At 37.8% G+C, this 16,852-nt stretch overlaps 1 protein-coding gene across 16 annotated transcripts; it reads right to left on the reverse strand.

Annotated features, from left to right (window-relative positions):
• Positions 1–950: 950 nt before the first annotated feature.
• On the reverse strand, positions 951–14,882 carry HNRNPH3 (heterogeneous nuclear ribonucleoprotein H3). 16 transcript variants are annotated; one of them, XM_034438662.3, is made up of 10 exons: positions 14,672–14,880; positions 6,287–6,405; positions 5,670–5,808; positions 4,968–5,152; positions 4,542–4,628; positions 4,171–4,286; positions 2,721–2,856; positions 2,534–2,614; positions 2,364–2,453; positions 951–2,149 (listed from the first exon to the last, which is right to left on the reverse strand). In XM_034438662.3, exons 2-10 carry the CDS (start codon positions 6,399–6,401, stop codon positions 2,073–2,075), a joined length of 1,026 nt encoding a protein of 341 aa, XP_034294553.1. In that variant the 5' UTR covers positions 6,402–6,405; positions 14,672–14,880; the 3' UTR covers positions 951–2,072. The 16 variants fall into 16 exon arrangements, with proteins under 16 accessions (XP_034294553.1, XP_034294554.1, XP_087728374.1 ...); XM_034438663.3 differs by having other exon boundaries at positions 5,013–5,152; positions 14,672–14,871; XM_087872248.1 differs by having other exon boundaries at positions 5,013–5,152; positions 14,770–14,867.
• Positions 14,883–16,852: the final 1,970 nt, after the last annotated feature.

Genomic DNA, 16,852 nt, shown 5'->3' on the forward strand with positions numbered 1-16,852 from the left:
AGCTTAGTAATTCAGAGGCAGATGCCACTTGAATGTTAGGATTTTTTCTAAAACTTGAGTGTTCAATACTAGAACCTATTATTAAAGGAGGCTCCTTATTAAGGCTCCCATTTGCTCACTGTATTCAAGCAAAGCTGTTTTAACCCTCTTTTTGATCCAACACTATAGAGCAGGGCTGTCAAACTCACAGCCCGGATGCGTCATGAACTGGCCACCCCCACACCCAGTTTAGTAAAGGGGGGGAAAGTCCCAATATAACATGTGACAATGTGAGTTTGACAGCCCTGCTATAGTGGAAAAAAGGCATAATTTAGTTTTTATGATAAAACTAAATGATGTTAATATTTTAAGGATGGTTTACTTTATAAGGACTACAGTACATCAATATATTGCCTCCCTGAAACTAATATTAATTTTAAAATATTAAAATTAATTTTACTAAACCACCTCCTAGTACTCTTCTTGGAAGACACAGTGCATTGAGTAAAGCACACTGAAATCATGGATCTCACCTTTGTTTTTCCTATTTCATTTATTCTGTAAAACCGTTTAGGATCCTAAGATTTGCAAACAAGTGTATCTTCATAATCAAATATGGCTAGTACGACATACGTGGCTGCTGTCTGTACAAACTTTACTGAGAATAAAACTTATCTACAAATTAACATTTTTAGCTTTGGAATCATAGTATTGAATATAAATTTGAATCTTTTTTTATTTTTCTATGACCCATGAAATTCTCATACTGAACTCTCTACAGTATTAAGCATCAAGCCTTGATGCAAATATGCTCAACCAAAAAAGAGCCCTTCTTATGGATCTAAATTACTTCCATTTTTAGTATAAACCTAAAAAAGTGTTTCTCTATACAAAATTTTGTACAAAGTAGAAAAGATTTAAGATTTGTATTGTTTGCCCTTCAATTAGATAAATTGACACAACACATGTCCTAGAATGAAATCTATTTTGCTATCTCCCACAAGACATTTATTACATACATAACATTACTAGCAAAAACAGGCAACAAACTTTCAATTTATCACATTTGACAAATTATTCAGAAGAATCTGGAGGACAAGCAATTAAAACAAAAAAATCTCCTTGAATATTAGTACCTTTTCTTCAAAACACAGAAAATGCTTATGTGGCTAAACAGTATTCCATCCAAACAATCTTACATATTAAAAATGCAAAGCAAGAGGACTACTTATATAATCCATCAGACTTTTAGGTGGATATATTGTTGGTTGTCAGATTGGCCACAATCCTTACATCGGTATCTTCAGCAATAGAACTGGTATCCTTAAGTCAATTGTTTTATTTTTAAGAACTGTAACAGTTACTTCTCTATCAATGTTACTATAGTCCACAGCTCTCTGCTTTTCTCCCATATCTTTCTCATATAGTATCTATTAATAACTTATCTCAAACTTTAATTGCCAAGAAAACAAAGTGAAGTTTCAGGCCATGTTTATCAATATATTTTAAATATTATGAAAATTCTGATATACACATTGCTCAGACGGCATGTGTAGCAGTTGTGCCTTAGGTCATTTCAGAATTTTAATTCATGGCCTTCATGTCCTGCACTATTTTCAGACATTCTTCCATTAGTTTTCATTGAATTAGTTTTCATTGACAAACAATTTATTAACACTTAATACTTGCTTTCATTCCAAACCTCAACAAATGTAACATAAATCTGATGGTTATTTCATTTCATAGATGTAGAATCAATAATATAATCTTCCAGTACAAGTGCTTTTAATGAACCAAATTTCTTAAACAAAATCCTAGAATACGCAACTATCTTCAGGAGGAGCTAGTATAAAAACTATCAACATCAGTGGTTTGAATATAAAAAATTTATTTAAAGTCAGAGTATGCAACAAATAAAACCTACAGAAAACAGATTTCCCCATCACAATCTGATGCTTACCAAATAATGGGAAAACACATTCCTTCAGTCATTATAAAGTTTTCAATACAAAAGAAATTTAAGTTTTGTAAGAAAGCCTAGTAGACCAAGTACTGTTTCCTTCCAACACGCTTTGGAGACACAATGACACTCTTCAATACATTCCACGCCAGCCACCTCCTCCCATGTTGCCTTGCCCGTAATATCCACCACTATTTCCGCTGCCACGACCTACAAAATAACCGCAACACTTTTATTCCTGTAATTAATATCATTTAAACTTTATATCCACCTATACCAATGAAAGAAATCTTACCACCCTTATGATGCCACTCATGCATTCCAAGCATGGAAGCTATACTGCATTCTTAGTTCTTCATGCAATGCAAAGTACTGGTGGAGATTTAAAACCAATATCTTAATATTAAACAAAACAAAATCTTACCATAGCCACCCAATCCATCAGGAGTACCATATCCTCCAGTGTAACTGCTACCCATTCCCATTCTTCCAACGGAACCATAACCACCTTGCTCTGGAAAAGAGCAGCTACCATTAGTCTCTAGAAATCCTGTATAGACTGAAATTGAATTAAAAATCTGAAATTAAACCTACCCATGGCATCTCTACCATAGCCACCCATTCCAGAACCACCTCCAGCAGTTGAATTGAGGAATAGCTCGATGTATCGATGCTCTTTAAAAGAATAAAAAGCTTACTCCCATAAATGCAAGTGTTACAATTACCTGTACAAAATCAAGGGGAAATGTACAAAACTTCAGACCTATTTACTGTAACTTACGCATATGGTTTTTATCTTTAGACATGGCAGCTACTGCATCTTCATGTGTCATAAATTCCACATCAGCCTCTCCAGTTGCTCTTCCATCTGCTCCAATGTCAATATGAACCCTTATAGGAGTCAGTGGTGAGAAAAACTAAAAGAAAGCAGTAAGTTAAAACTCCTCAAATTAATCCATTATTTTAAGTCTGTCATGTCCAAGATGCACATAGTTGTGTAAAATAAATCACACTTCTCCCATGCATATAGGTTTTACAGTACAAATCTTGATTCTGCAGATCCATTAGTTATTATTATGAAATCTCTTAAGAGTTGGGTAGCCAATAAATTAAAACAAACTGACTAGGAGAGTATTGATTAGAGTACACGACAGTTTTAATAAAGCATATAACTTCTTTAATATGCAACAGCATATGCAATTATTCCCATAGTTGCTTTTTGTGTACAGAAAAATGTAAAAAATGTGCTGCTGCTTTGGGTCGTATATCTGTAAACCATACACTGGAATGACGCTGAAATATCAAGAGAAGTAACTGAGCTGATATAAATTTACATATAATATTTACATTTTTGCATTAACCTGCAGTTATTTTCAAATCAAAATATTCTTCTTTTCAGCAACTTGTGTCCGATCAGTATACTGGCTACAATTAGCACGTCCCCTCCCAGATTTACCTATCTATTATACTGTTGCTACTATTTAACATTCTTCCCACTAAGTCCCTAAATACTAATTTATATTATGGCCACCCCTTTTATAAGCTTGCCTTCATTTGAAGATTTCCAGCCCCCTTAGCAAGAAAAATACAAATTCATCAGCATAGAAGAATCACACAATTTAGATATCTCCTAATAGCTATATTTCTATATTACATTTAACTGACAACTGATTGATGATACCAACATCAAGTTTCAAACAGATATAGATTGCATGGCTAGTTAAAAGAAATTGAATAATAGTGACAGTATTTATAATAAGTTCTTATATTTCCTATTAGAAATTCTCTAATTTTGACTACAGTATTTGTAATTTATATGTGTATCATTTAATTGTAATAACAACTGTTTAAAATTTTGATTATCAGATTTACAAACCTTTCTGAATAATTTTGTCAGAGAAGATGGGGATATAAATCAAATACTGGGGTTTCTTTTTCTTTTGCATTTTTTTTTCTCCTTCTGTTTAATTATGTAAAATCTCCCCACCCCAAGGCGAATTCTAACATGAAATGTGCACTTCAGTTACTTTCAAACACCACTAATCATTCAATTACTAAAAGTAACACACACATTTAATAACCGTAATTTATGTGTTTTTTAAATTCTCCAAAGAAAAAAAAAAGGAAGGTTACTCTGAAACTTCTTGATACTTTAAAACAGTTGCATCTGATTCCAGATGTGAAACTTTTCATCTCTTGTTTCAGCTAGAAATATTTTCAACAATACTCACATTAGCAATATCATTTTCAGTGGCTCGAAAAGGCAAACCTCTCATGTGAACAAAATGACCACCATGGAAACCTGAACTTGCATCTCCTGCTCCACCATAGCCATGACCTCCCATTCCTAAAAGCAAAACAGGTCCATGAAGGCATAACTGACTCTTGACTGAGGATATGCGCTGCCTCCTCTAAAAAAGTAAAGTACAATTGCAGTATTCTAAGTGAGCCAATCAATTCCTGTACTAACAACAGAATTAGAGATACCATTTCTTGTACCCAACTGTTTATAAACAGGATACTGAAAACATCAAAGCAATATCCCTATCTCTAGCCAAGTCTACAATAGACAGCTGAACAACACGGTAACATTTTTTCTTACCTCTCCCATCTCTCATTCTGTCGTCATAGCCATCATTTCCATAGGCATAATTGTTATAGCCACCATACTCATCAAAGCCACCATATCCTGTGAGATTTAAGAGGGGGACAGACTGTGAAGAGTCTTTAAACACCAAAAAGGATGTAAGCTTAGAACCAAACTGATTTGAAATGAAATACAAACATTTCTATGTAGACATAACAGGCTCAAAGACATGCAAACCAAGTTTCAGTCATATTTAAAATCTCATTTCAAATGCCTCTCCATATCTTTTCAATCTCAAGTCATATGGCTGGTATAAACAAAGTGAAATATAGCCAGGTTTCAGACTTGGTATGTATTATAATTACTGTCATTTCTGTATTTCTTGACAAAATGTCAGGAACATGAAAATGACAAGAGCCTGTGGTCATTAGATACACATACCACCGTCATATCCACCACCTCCTCGATGGATTCTGTCATACATACTTCCACGCCCAGCTCCATAATAACCCCCTCTTCCTCCCATTGGTCTATCATATGGTCCGGGTCGCTGTCCCATCATTCTTCGGGGTGGATCATAGAATCCTCGGATTTCACTCCTACTACTTTTGAAGATCTCAATATATCTGAGTAAAAAAAGATTTACAATGTACAAATGTAAGAATACAGATATATAACACTTGGAAAAAATACAATAACTGCACATTTAAAAATTTTTAAATCTAGATATAGCATTGAAGGCAAGTGAACACTTTTTTTCCAGTGTCACATTTAGGATATTAAATGCAAAAGCAAGCAGTTCTGTGATTTACTTTACTGACTAAAAATTCTAACTGCAAATTAAATACAGCAATTCTCTGAACCACACTCCCCCCTGCCCCAGTAAAAAGTTCTTTGAAAAAACTCTGGCTATTATAGAACACCCTCCACAAAAAACAAACAAACAAACAAAACTAGCCCAATTTTAGCAAGCTACGTAGTATTATCAATCCCCCTCCCACCACATCTATTTTACTCCCAGTTACTTAGGGTGTTTTTCTTTAAAAAAAATAGCCAGTTGACTTATGTACCCCAGCCCCCCAAAAGCAATTCTGACCCCCAACCCCCACAAAATATTTACCATCCCAAACTCTCCATCCCCACCTGTGCCCTATTCTTTCCTTGTGTTTCCCCAGAGCTTTTTCTGCTATCTCCTTTGAAGCAAACTGCACGAAGGCCTCCCCTGTGCTTCTCCCCTGGTAGTCCAGCGTCAATGTTATCCCATTTGGCACGATTTCCAACCCTTTAACCCAAGGACAAATAACCCCATCAAGGGGAAGAGTGTTAAAGTCTGAAACATTCCCATCTGTAGAAAATACTTAAAGCAAATCTACACAAATGCAAGAAAATAGCTTAGCTTCCCCCCAACCCAAATACACAGGCTAAAGAGTTTTCATTTAGACATTGTATTACTGTCTCTTTGTTCAGATTACACAGCAACAGCTACATCACAAAGAACCCACCTATACTACATGATGTCATAACTACATACTCCAAATTCTGACTCCTAATAGGCTATCTAAATGTGTAAATTTTTATCCTGCCAATGCAAACTCTTTACTTTTTAGTAGAGTTTTAACAAAGAATACCAACATTAGTAATCTAAATTTTAAAGACTGATTCCCCCTCCCCCAATACTAATAAAATTTTAAGCTGTTTCAAATATCAATCTTGCAGACATAGAAACACTGAAAGTCACTTGACATTAACACTAGAGCTACCTTGAAAGAACTGAACGATCTCCTCCTTGCTGCAGCCAAATGGCAGACCACGCAATCGTACTGTTCCATCACTAGATGAATCATTTGGACCATTATGTTTCCCAGCCCAGTCCATTTTGCTGTTTAAAATCAAACACCATAAAAAACATAAACAGCAAATTTAGCATTTGAGAATGACGATTCACCCCCAACCCCTTCCTAAGCAGGACTGTATATATTAGAAACATCTTGAACTTTTAAAAAAATGCAACAACTGCTCAGAGTATAATGCTGTGATAATTTACAACTGCCAGTCTTGAACTCATACAGAACTAGCATGACCTGCTCATGCAACCTGCCACATAGCTATTCTCAAGACCTCGACTGATAGGCATCTATCTATGAAGACAAATTCTACTACTGAATACTTAGCTCCTCCCTCTCGCATTTGCCCAGCCAGTTCAATACACATATTCAATCACTGCAAAGGGCACTATTTTTAAATTCATACTACTGCAGGCCAGTGAAGCCACAGCAAATTGTTTCCCAAAAATACATATGAAAATAAATGCATGCTTCTCAACCTGCATACAAATCTCATGGGTGTTCATTCCAATGCCAGCTACAAGGGCCAAGGCAGCAGTCCTACAGGGCTCAGGACTAGAATTCTCACAATTAAATAAATGGAAAGACAGTCAAACAACTCATTCTGGGGGCAGAGGTTGACAGGGAAAAGATAACATTAAGCTAACAGGGGAAGGGAAATGAATTTGGGTGTGTGCACAAGAGGCTGCGTTATCCCAGCAACATAAAACACCAGCAAAATAGAAAAGCAAAGTTCATGTTGTTTTTTTAATTCATTGAAATTGTAAGGTGCAAATGCAAAATAATACTCAGTTGTCTGTATGGGAGTATGTCTATGCATAGTGTGTACATACAATGTAAAAACTGCACAAGTTGAGAGAACCAGGAAGTACATTTAATGATACAATGGCTAGCAAATTCAAAGTACAATTCACATACCTGCAGACATTTCCTCCGCTACAATTAGACTAGCATCCTTCCACTTTAATCTTACCCAAAGTAGTCCCTCCACATATCTTGGACTATAGTTCCCAGAATAAAATATCTACAAATAATGTCTTTACAATTTTATTTATGAAGTGTTGGTTGGTGGGGTAGAACAATTTACTTTGAGTTGAAGCTCCACCTACAACCACAGGAAAGAGTAGGTTTTTCTAACATTAAAGAAAAATTATAATGGGAAAAGTATTATGCTCAAAATAGTTTGTGCTTTAGACCTTGCTAAGGTGGGCTAGAGATATCAGAAAGAAAATGATATTCTCAGCACACACAATTGGGCAGGGGGATTTCACAAAATGAGGAAAAATGGATATGGTACACATACTAAAAACATTTCATAAGATTGCCACTGAAGTGAATTTTCTTGTAGAAAAAGTATCTCACTGCAGTACACAGCTTAAGATGTAATGACAGTAAGAAAGAAGCAAAAGGCAGCAGTACAAGTAGTTCATAATACTCTTGCTACCTGGCTAAATTAAAGCAGATTTTGCAGAGCCTGCTAAAGTCTGATTCATTTATATTACTCATAATGTTAATCCCCCAGGTTCTTGGAGAAGAGGAAAATCTGACCAGTGTATTCAAGTAAAGCTCTATGTCCTGGGTTCTCTTTGCATCTACCAAGTTCCACAGCACATCTAAATATTTTTATATTTAAAATATCCATCCATCCATCCACACAAAGCAAAATGCTAGACTTAAGCATTGGTTTTTACTTTGAGGTAACTGTTAATGCTTAACTGGAATGCCAAATCTCACCAGTTTACATTTTGAAACTAAAGTCTCCATGACTGGCCATACCTTCTAAAGCCGTTATACTAAAGTAACACATATTATCAGGTATTTTCCAGATTATAAGGGCTGAAGACTGTTTAACTTTAGATTAGAAAGGAGACTCTTTAGAAATGTTCTCTGATTTTAATCCAGATTTCCAGAAAATTTTAAACTCTATTAAAATAGGAATGGAGACCTCTTGGGGAAATTTTTATACATTTTCTCTGATTGGAGTTGTCTGTTCCCATTTTATAAATGGAACAGTGTTTAATAAGGAAGACAGCAATTAGCATCAAAAGATACCAGTCTTACCCATATCAGCTTTACTGTTCTTTAGTGCAATGGTTTATGAACAAAATAGATAACAGTGCTACTTTCATTCTACTACTTAGAAAGTTCACATTGGAAAAATTACTTTTCACCAGAGACTTTACTACACATGCCGCTTTAAGACTCCCTATAATGGTCTCTCACCTTACCTTATCGCAAACAGCTCCTATTTTACATGTTTAATTTCTCCTAAAATGCCCAAAGCTGAGGTGGCAGCAAACTAAAAAAAATAAAAATCTAATTTTATAGTCACAGCACATAAAAAAACACCGAATAAAGGACAGCCATAGCTAGTAAAGTTACCAAACCCAGATTTATAAACCCATTACCTGGTTTACCGTTTCACCAAAGCTCTGTGGAGGCCATGATTAACAAGTCTCTCCCAGCAGCCCATACATCCTAAGTCAACTGCACCAATTTTTGTCTTCAATATCTTTTAAGTTCAACTAAAACTGTGTCATAAAGCGTTGAGAGTTTTTCATTTGTTCAGCATGAATGGAAGCTTCACCATCAGAGCAAAATGCATTCTAAAACATTATCTCTAAAGAACTTGATAAGCCGAACCAATTACAACAGCCAGGGATGGTCAAAGAAGGGAGAAACTTGGAGGAGCAAACGCCACTGGGAATGCCAGAAGGAAATTGTGGATCTCCATCTCCGTCTTCTGAAAGCATAGTCATTATGCAGTGCATAGTAGTGCAGAACTTGTGAAAATGCACATTATGATGCATGTAGTATTCCAGAGGCTGCAGTCTCATTTCCTCTTCCTGAAAGTGAGCATCTTCTCAACAAAAACAAGTCACATTTCAACACATATGCAGTGATTCTTAGGGTGGGCTTTTTTCCAGGCAGTTTACACACTCAAAAATAAATTTAAATTTCAGCTGAATCAACAGATTTTCCCGCAGGTTCTTTTCAAAGACAGGTGTTTTCACCGCAACGTGACTTCCTCTTCCTTATACCCATCTCCCATTTCCATTACAATACAAAGCTTGGAAAGAATAGCGAGAATAGGTTTAAACCAACTAGAGAATAGAATAGGATCTATGGTAGAGCTATGGGGCTTGATATTATTTCACAATCAACATGGTTCCAGTTGATAATGTAGAAGATAACAGAATATTCCTTATTTTCCTAATGTTTATCACTAGCAGAACCTTTAACTCTGCAAATGAATGTTGAACACATTATTAGGGGTTCTTAAGAGACCTTCACTGGAACATAGCCTTAATAGAACTTGGGGTAATGCAATGTATTCTGTGTTTTTAGACCAGCTTTGTAGCTTTCCAATATAGTATCTTCGTTAATAAAAACATGTCCATTATTTATCAGAATAAGGAACCTAGATTCTTTTTACAAGACCCATAGATGTAGACTTTCTTTTAAAAGACTGTAATAAATAAAGGAAAAATATACTGCTCAAAAAAATAAAGGGAACACAAGCAGAAGACATCTGAGATCTGAATGAATGAAATAGCCTTATTAAATACTTTGTTCTTTACATACAGTAGTTTATACGCTGCTCAAACAACTAAAAGGAACACAAAACTACTGTATGTAACGAACAAAGTATTTAAAAAGGCTATTTCATTCATTCAGATCTTGGATGTCTTCTGCTTGTGTTCCCTTTATTTTTTTGAGCAGTGTATTTAAAAGCACTTGAGAAAATTGAATTGTATGGTAAAATATATTATATACAGAATTTAATATGCATACTTCTTTGAAAGAACTGTAATTATTTTACAACCAAAAAAAAAAAAAACTAAAAAAAAAACTAAAAACTATTTCAGATCACCCAAATTAAACTGCTCTATTCCACCAACCAATTAAGAAAATCTGAAATCGCTATGAAGTTTCATTCTGGAGGGTAGCAGAACACTTTACTCCAGTCCTGGGCATGGGATAATATTTTCCTTCATTGTGTTTTTACTAGTTCTTTTCAATAAAACCATGAGTTATTGATATACTGTACACTCTCATACTCCAATTAAGACATTTCTCACAATTAATATAGAACTGCAGCATCAAAGAAAGTCACTCTCTCTTTCCTGCTGTATAGGTTTAATCTCTTTGGGGCGAATACCTTTATTGTATTTAATTAATGTACATTTAGAACATGTTCAAAACCCAATTGTTTCACAAAATTAGAAATATAATGAACAAAATAGAAATCAAAATGGCTAGCAAGAACATGCTACTTAACAAAACTGAATTATTATTTTTTTACTACCTCCACAACACACACAAGAATTTTAGGCATACATTTACAATTTCCAATTCGTTCATATTTTTCTTAATATAAAAAATGAGAATTAGAACATCAGAGTTACATTCTATTTATGTGGAATGAACAGTTGTTTTCCTGTTGAAGATTGCAATTCCTTTGGAACAATCTGTTGGGAACAAGCCAATGGTGGGGGCTAGAGTAAAAAAAAAACAAACCCAACCCTCTAGACACCCATCTCAAAAGTGCTTTTTGGACTGTTTTTTCCTTGAGGAGGAAGAACAAAACCGTTTCATTTCTCATCCAAGAAACTTCAATTGTGATGACCTGCATAGATGTTCAGGTCACATCAGTTATAATGTTCCATAGACATCCAGACACCCATCCTGACCCTCCCTCTTTTCTTTCCTAAGGCACAAAGTCATTGAAGATATATATAACTCTTGCTCAAGAGTTGAACTTTTTTTGGCTACTAATGAATTAGTCTCAACTAAATAACACATACAGATGTTGTCAAACCACATTTACACTAAATCTGTGCTCACTTAGCTGGAAGTAAGCAACACTGAACTCAATGGATATCACTTCTGTAAATGCACTTTACTGTATTTTTCCTGTAATTATTTACTTCATCTAACCTTGAGCACTACAGCTGTTATTTAGACAGTATATACCACTGAGGGCTAACCTTTTTGCCATCATGTGCCAAAAGCGGGGGGAGTGCGAGGTGGTTGCGCACACATGCCCACACCCATAATTCTATGTGCCCTGGCCCCCCCGTGCATGCACGTGCAAACCCCCGGTGCTCCCCCCGCTTTTGGCATATGATGGCACGGTGGACCTGGTAGGCCTGTTTTTCACCCTCCCCAGGCTCCAGAGGCTTTCTAGGAGCCTGGGGTGGGCGAAAACAGCTTTCCCCACATCCCCAGAGGCCGGAAACAGCCCGTTTGCCGACTTCCGGTGGGCCCAGAAGGCCTGAAAATCAGCTGACCAGCGTGCGCATGCTGGAGCTGAGCTAGGGCAATGCTTGCATGCCCACCAATATGACTCGGCGTGCCATACGTTCACCATCACGGGTATATACAATTAGTTTTACTTACCAATGCCATTTTGATTTCCTAATTTATATCTACTAATTTAGTAAGATCTTGTATATATTTACCCAAAAAGAATTTCCAGTTTCTTCAGTTAAGTTTATTCCCATGTTCAATACTGTTTTAAACATCCAAACTTTATAGGTAGTCCTCAACTTACGATATAGGTCATTTAACAACTGTTCAGAGTTACAACAGCTTTGGAAAATGTATTTTATGGCCTGTCAAACATTTTGAGCAGTAATAAAATCTCATCACAATCAAATGACCACATTTCGGGCACTTGGCAACTGGCTCACATTTAAGACTGGTTGCAATATCCTGTAGTCACATGACTGGAACTTGTGGCTTTTTTGATCAGTTCCCAGCATTTTCTGTGATTTCCTGTAAAAAAATTACCCATTCAGGAGAATGGATTTGGGCTTTTGACTGTGTAATTTGCTTGACACTATAAAAAAAGATTTTAAAAAAAGAAACCTGCTCTGGTCACATAGGTACCTTAACTTACAACCAAAATTTTGGTGCCAATTGCATTTGTAAGCTAAGGACTACCTGTAAAGACTTCTTGTACTTATTAAAAAACAAAACTGCTTTTTTGTACTGTCAAACTTATAACTATTATCTAAAATACTACTTAAGATCAAATTTTTGATATACTGATCAATAGTTGTACTTCAGATTAAAACATACATACAATAAGAAATTATTTATGAAAATAAATCAAACTTTCCCATACATGTATGCAGAGAAGGTGCCTCAGATTTAAAGGAACTTGGTGTGCCTTTTACTGAAAGTACATTGTGCAATCAATGTAAACAATATTACTTTCAAAAAGACAGTTAACTATTTAACCGACTGCCTCAAAAATATCTTAGTAAAGGCACAAATATTTTAGTTAGATCAATTATTATGCTATTATTTTAAATAATAAATTACTTAAACTGGAAATTAGATTAGCTTCACTCCTCTTGATGTTCTGGTTTTGTCATGAGGCCCAAGATACATTTAGAAGGCTCCGCTATTGAGGTGGATCTACACATTCTCTTTCTGCTTTGGGCATGTATAATTATAACTTTAGTTAATTTTCAATATTGACAATGTTATATATTTGCTGTTCTTTAGTTATTTTACACTGCATGGCTGTATAAATTTGTTAATAAATTTCAATATGGTAAATTGCCTAGAGCCAGGCAGCATATACTTTTGGTAAATATCCCTACTGGTTAATACAAGGCTACGGACACAGCAGTCCTGCTTCAGCATTACCTTTTTGTGTTCAGTACAATATTTCTGCTTGAGCTGGGTTCCAGCTTACATTTACCGCACACAAAGATCTCTGCTAAAAACCACCACACTTTTAAGCGAGAGGCCCTAAATCAAGAAAGCGTCTCTTCACTTACATCACCAATGTGATTAAAGGGAGAGACCCATCCAAGTTCCTTTTCCTGACTTGCTGGAAACGAACCCCAGCCAAGTATCTTTAGTCCTGCCGTTTCTGAAATCCATTCAAAATTCAACCAAAGCAGCTACTCTTATGCACTTCGTGTAATATTGGCAGTGGTTACATCGGTTACTAATTCTTTCCCTTATTCCTGGTCTCAAAAGTGGACCCAGCACAGCAATGACCTCGGTTGAGTGGGCCATTTACAACCAACAACAGGGCCTTTATATCTGATTAACAAGACACAAAGCAGGTAAGGCCCTCACCCATCCCCACCTGTCGCTGGTCAGCACACCAATGCCACCCTGGCACCATGACCTTTGCGCTCTTTTGAATCTTAAATCTCAAGAGCCTTGGTGGCACAGCAGACTAAAGCACTGTTAAGTAACACCAGCTGCCTGCAATTACTGCAAGTTCAAATCTCACCAGGCTCAAGGTTGACTCAGCCTTCCATCCTTTCTAAGGTAGGTAAAATGAGGACCCGGTTTGTGGGGGCAATAAGCTGACTTTGTATAAAAAAGAACACCGCTTGCGGGGGGGGGGGGGCGAAAGCCCTAGTAAGCAGGTATATACAAAAGTATGAAGGCTATTGCTTAACGCATTAAATCAAACCAACAAACAAATAAACTGCTTGCAATGCCCGAATCGCTGCCATTTTGGTCCTATGGAAACTTTTCCACGTTTTTATACTGGTATTCTGGCCCAGCCCCTGCCACCGACGGCATGTTTCCATTTCGCCAGTTCCAACTGACTTCCAAGGCACCTTACTTCCGAGGAGCTGAACTTGGGCTTGCGATGCTGCTTCAGGACGTTGTCAAGAGAAACCAACTCTTCGCCTTCCAAACGCGCAACGCTTCCAACCGGTCTTGAACCTTCCGCTACGAACGACCTCAGCGCGCAGGCGCACCAGCACCCCCGGGAGGCGTGGCACCGGAGAGGTGGTCCTCGGCTGAGGAGGAGGGGTATCAATGGCGGAGGCGCACGCTTCTTTTGTCACGCTCCGAGGGACCCCGCTTCGCCGTCTTCTGCCTTTCTTTCCTCCACTCGGGCTTGCCCTACCAAGAGCCGCCCTCGCCCCTTCGAGTAGCGGCGGCTGCAGCCAGCAAGAGGCACCGCGAGACCGTTATAGCAGGCCGAGGGAAGCCTTCGCACAGCTCCCGAGGCGTCGCGGCCACCCCCACCCGCGCTTGTGGCCGGCTCGTTAAAAATGGCGGCTGAGAGCAAAAAAAAAAAAAAAAAAACCCCAACAACCCTTCCGAATGTTCCCGCGCGCGTGCGCACGGCGCCGTTTAACCCTTTCTTTCTCCCTCGCCCCCCTCCCTCCCTCTCTTCCCCCCTCCCCTCCCCTCCCAAGGAGTTCGCCCGTTTCTCAGGAGCGAGAAAGGCGGGTCCGCCCACCTCGGCTCTCTTTTCTCCCGGCATATCGGGACAAGTTGCCCGGTCGCTTCCCGCCACCCACTCACCGGCAACACCTCACCCACTTCCCCAGGCGATCGGCCCAAACGGCTGCGCGGAACTCCCCACAAAGAACAAGGAAGCGCTTAACCGACGGCCGACTAACAAGCTACGCAGCTGAGGCAGACAGGATGGCGTCGTAGGCGCGCGTATCGCGAGGACTCCCGTCGCCTAGCGGCGGAAATGGCGCATGCGCGGCGGAATGGCTAGCGAACGAGAGGACGCGCCGCGCGGGGGAGGAAACCGTCGACCAGGAAGGCGGGGATACGCATGCGCAACGCTCTTACCGCGGCGGTCTGAGATATCTTGGGGCGGTTTTCTGTTTGGTTGGCCGCCTCCGCACAACTTTGGAATTACGAGTACAGTACCGCTCGTTAAAATGCTTGTCTCGGTGATCAAGCAAACGTTCCGTTTCGTTCCGTTAGAAAGCGCGTTAAAAAGCAAACGTTCCGTTAGCGCAGTGTTTCTCAAAGCCGGCAACTTTTAAGATGCTCAAGACTTCAACTCCCAGAATTCTCGAGCTAGCCATGCTGCCTGGGGAATTCTGGGAGTTGAAGTCCATACGTCTTAAAGGTGCAGCTGTTGAGAAACGCTGATCTAGGAGTAAAAAATGCCAATTCCAATCTTTTCTTGTTGTTGCCAGCATGTAAGGCACCAGCTCTTTAGATTTTATTTTTGTGTTGTTTTCAGTGAATCCTCCCAACAGAGATGATTGCAAGTCTGTTTTGATTTCCTGAACAAAGGATGTGCCAGTTTTTCTGAAAAAAGTAATTATTAGACCCAAATTCTTATATTTTTCAAGACCCTGATTAAGTTCCCTTTCTTTGCTGCTATTTAGGCAAACGGTAGGCAGGGTAAAAGCCATGCATAGAATATACCTCATGTAGTGTTCTTGAGTTCTTCAATGTATTATTCTGATTCTCACATCAATTCTTTGAACTAGAATGAATTTTCCTATTTATCAATATCAATATAAAAGTAACTTTTACTAGTGGCAAATTATTTGGCTTCATTATACAGAGTCAAAAAACAACCCAGATTTGCTTTCTTTTTTTCTTGTTGGTTTCAGTATGTTTTATGATTAGTCTTAATCTTTGTAATAATTGCTTGGTTTTAATTTTGTTACAATTTGATCTTCTGAGAAGTTACATATTTTGATGTTTACAGTTCCTAAATCTTTAATAAAGACAAATAAAAATGATACAATCAGCTGTATGAAAGGGTTAATAAAATACGATCGGACAAATTTACCATTCTGTTTGTCTCTGGCAGTTATCAATCATCAGATGGTATAACACATACATTCAGAAGCCATGTCATTTCATTACGTCTTTTTCTTTCAACAATCAAGACTTACTTGGTGTACAAATCACTTTTGCATACAATGTTCCAAAGTACAAGTAGTCTTTGGCATACAACCATTATGATTGTGAGTCTGGATGGCACTCATATCACTGATCTAATTGTATGACCCTTCTTGCAGTGGTTGTTAAGAGAACATAGTTGCAAAGTGAACGCTATGGTTGTTAAGTGCACCCATGGTCATTAAGTGAGCCCATTGTTTTCTATGGACCATTTTTCTTGAAAAATGGAAGTTAATGCCAATTTTCAGCCAAAAAAAAAAATCAGACGTCATTTGACAGCAGGATGCTGCAAATGGCCATAAATGTGAGCCGTTGCTGAGCATCTGACATGGTCTCATGTCTTGGGGGGGGGGTGCTGCGGGGGTGGGGGGGGTTAGCCACTGGTACTTTGGAACTGGGTTGTAAGTACCTTTGGAGTGGTCTGTTATAACTTCAAATGGTCACCAATCAGTTGTAAGTCAAGGACTATCAATATGACAGCAGATTTAACTGTTCATTATTAAGGTATGCGTTTTATTATTGAAATGCAACTCAATGATTAGGAGCTCTGCTTTCCATCAAGATCAGCTTAGAATAAAAATACTAAGTATGCATTTACCACCCCATGCACGTTTGCTTAAAAATCTGCCTTATTTCATGTTTACCATCAGAAGATAATTCCAAGAATTAAATTACAAAGTCTATCAGTTCTTTTTTAAGATTACATAAAGATTCTTTCTTTAATATGACAATTTCATAGGGAGCTTTGTGGTGAACATGAATTTTAAACCAAAAATTTCATTTCATAATTAAGATAGATTATGATGCCTGGTCTTCCAGGTAAGA

This window comes from Pantherophis guttatus, chromosome 6, assembly GCF_059756535.1.
Source record: "Pantherophis guttatus breed Tessera chromosome 6, ASM5975653v1, whole genome shotgun sequence".
Taxonomy (NCBI): Eukaryota; Metazoa; Chordata; class Lepidosauria; order Squamata; family Colubridae; genus Pantherophis; species Pantherophis guttatus.

Bases quoted from the DNA above. Each gene is read 5' to 3' on its own strand.
- HNRNPH3 (XM_034438662.3), bottom strand. From the start codon at position 6,401: ATGGACTGGGCTGGGAAACATAATGGTCCAAATGATTCATCTAGTGAT. The intron at 4,287-4,541 runs GTAAGAAAAAAT...TTTTGCTTTTAG, and splicing joins CAGAATGAGAGATGGGAGAG to GAATGGGAGGTCATGGCTAT. The intron at 2,615-2,720 runs GTAAGTTACAGT...ATTCTTTTAAAG, and splicing joins TAAAGATAAAAACCATATGC to AGCATCGATACATCGAGCTA.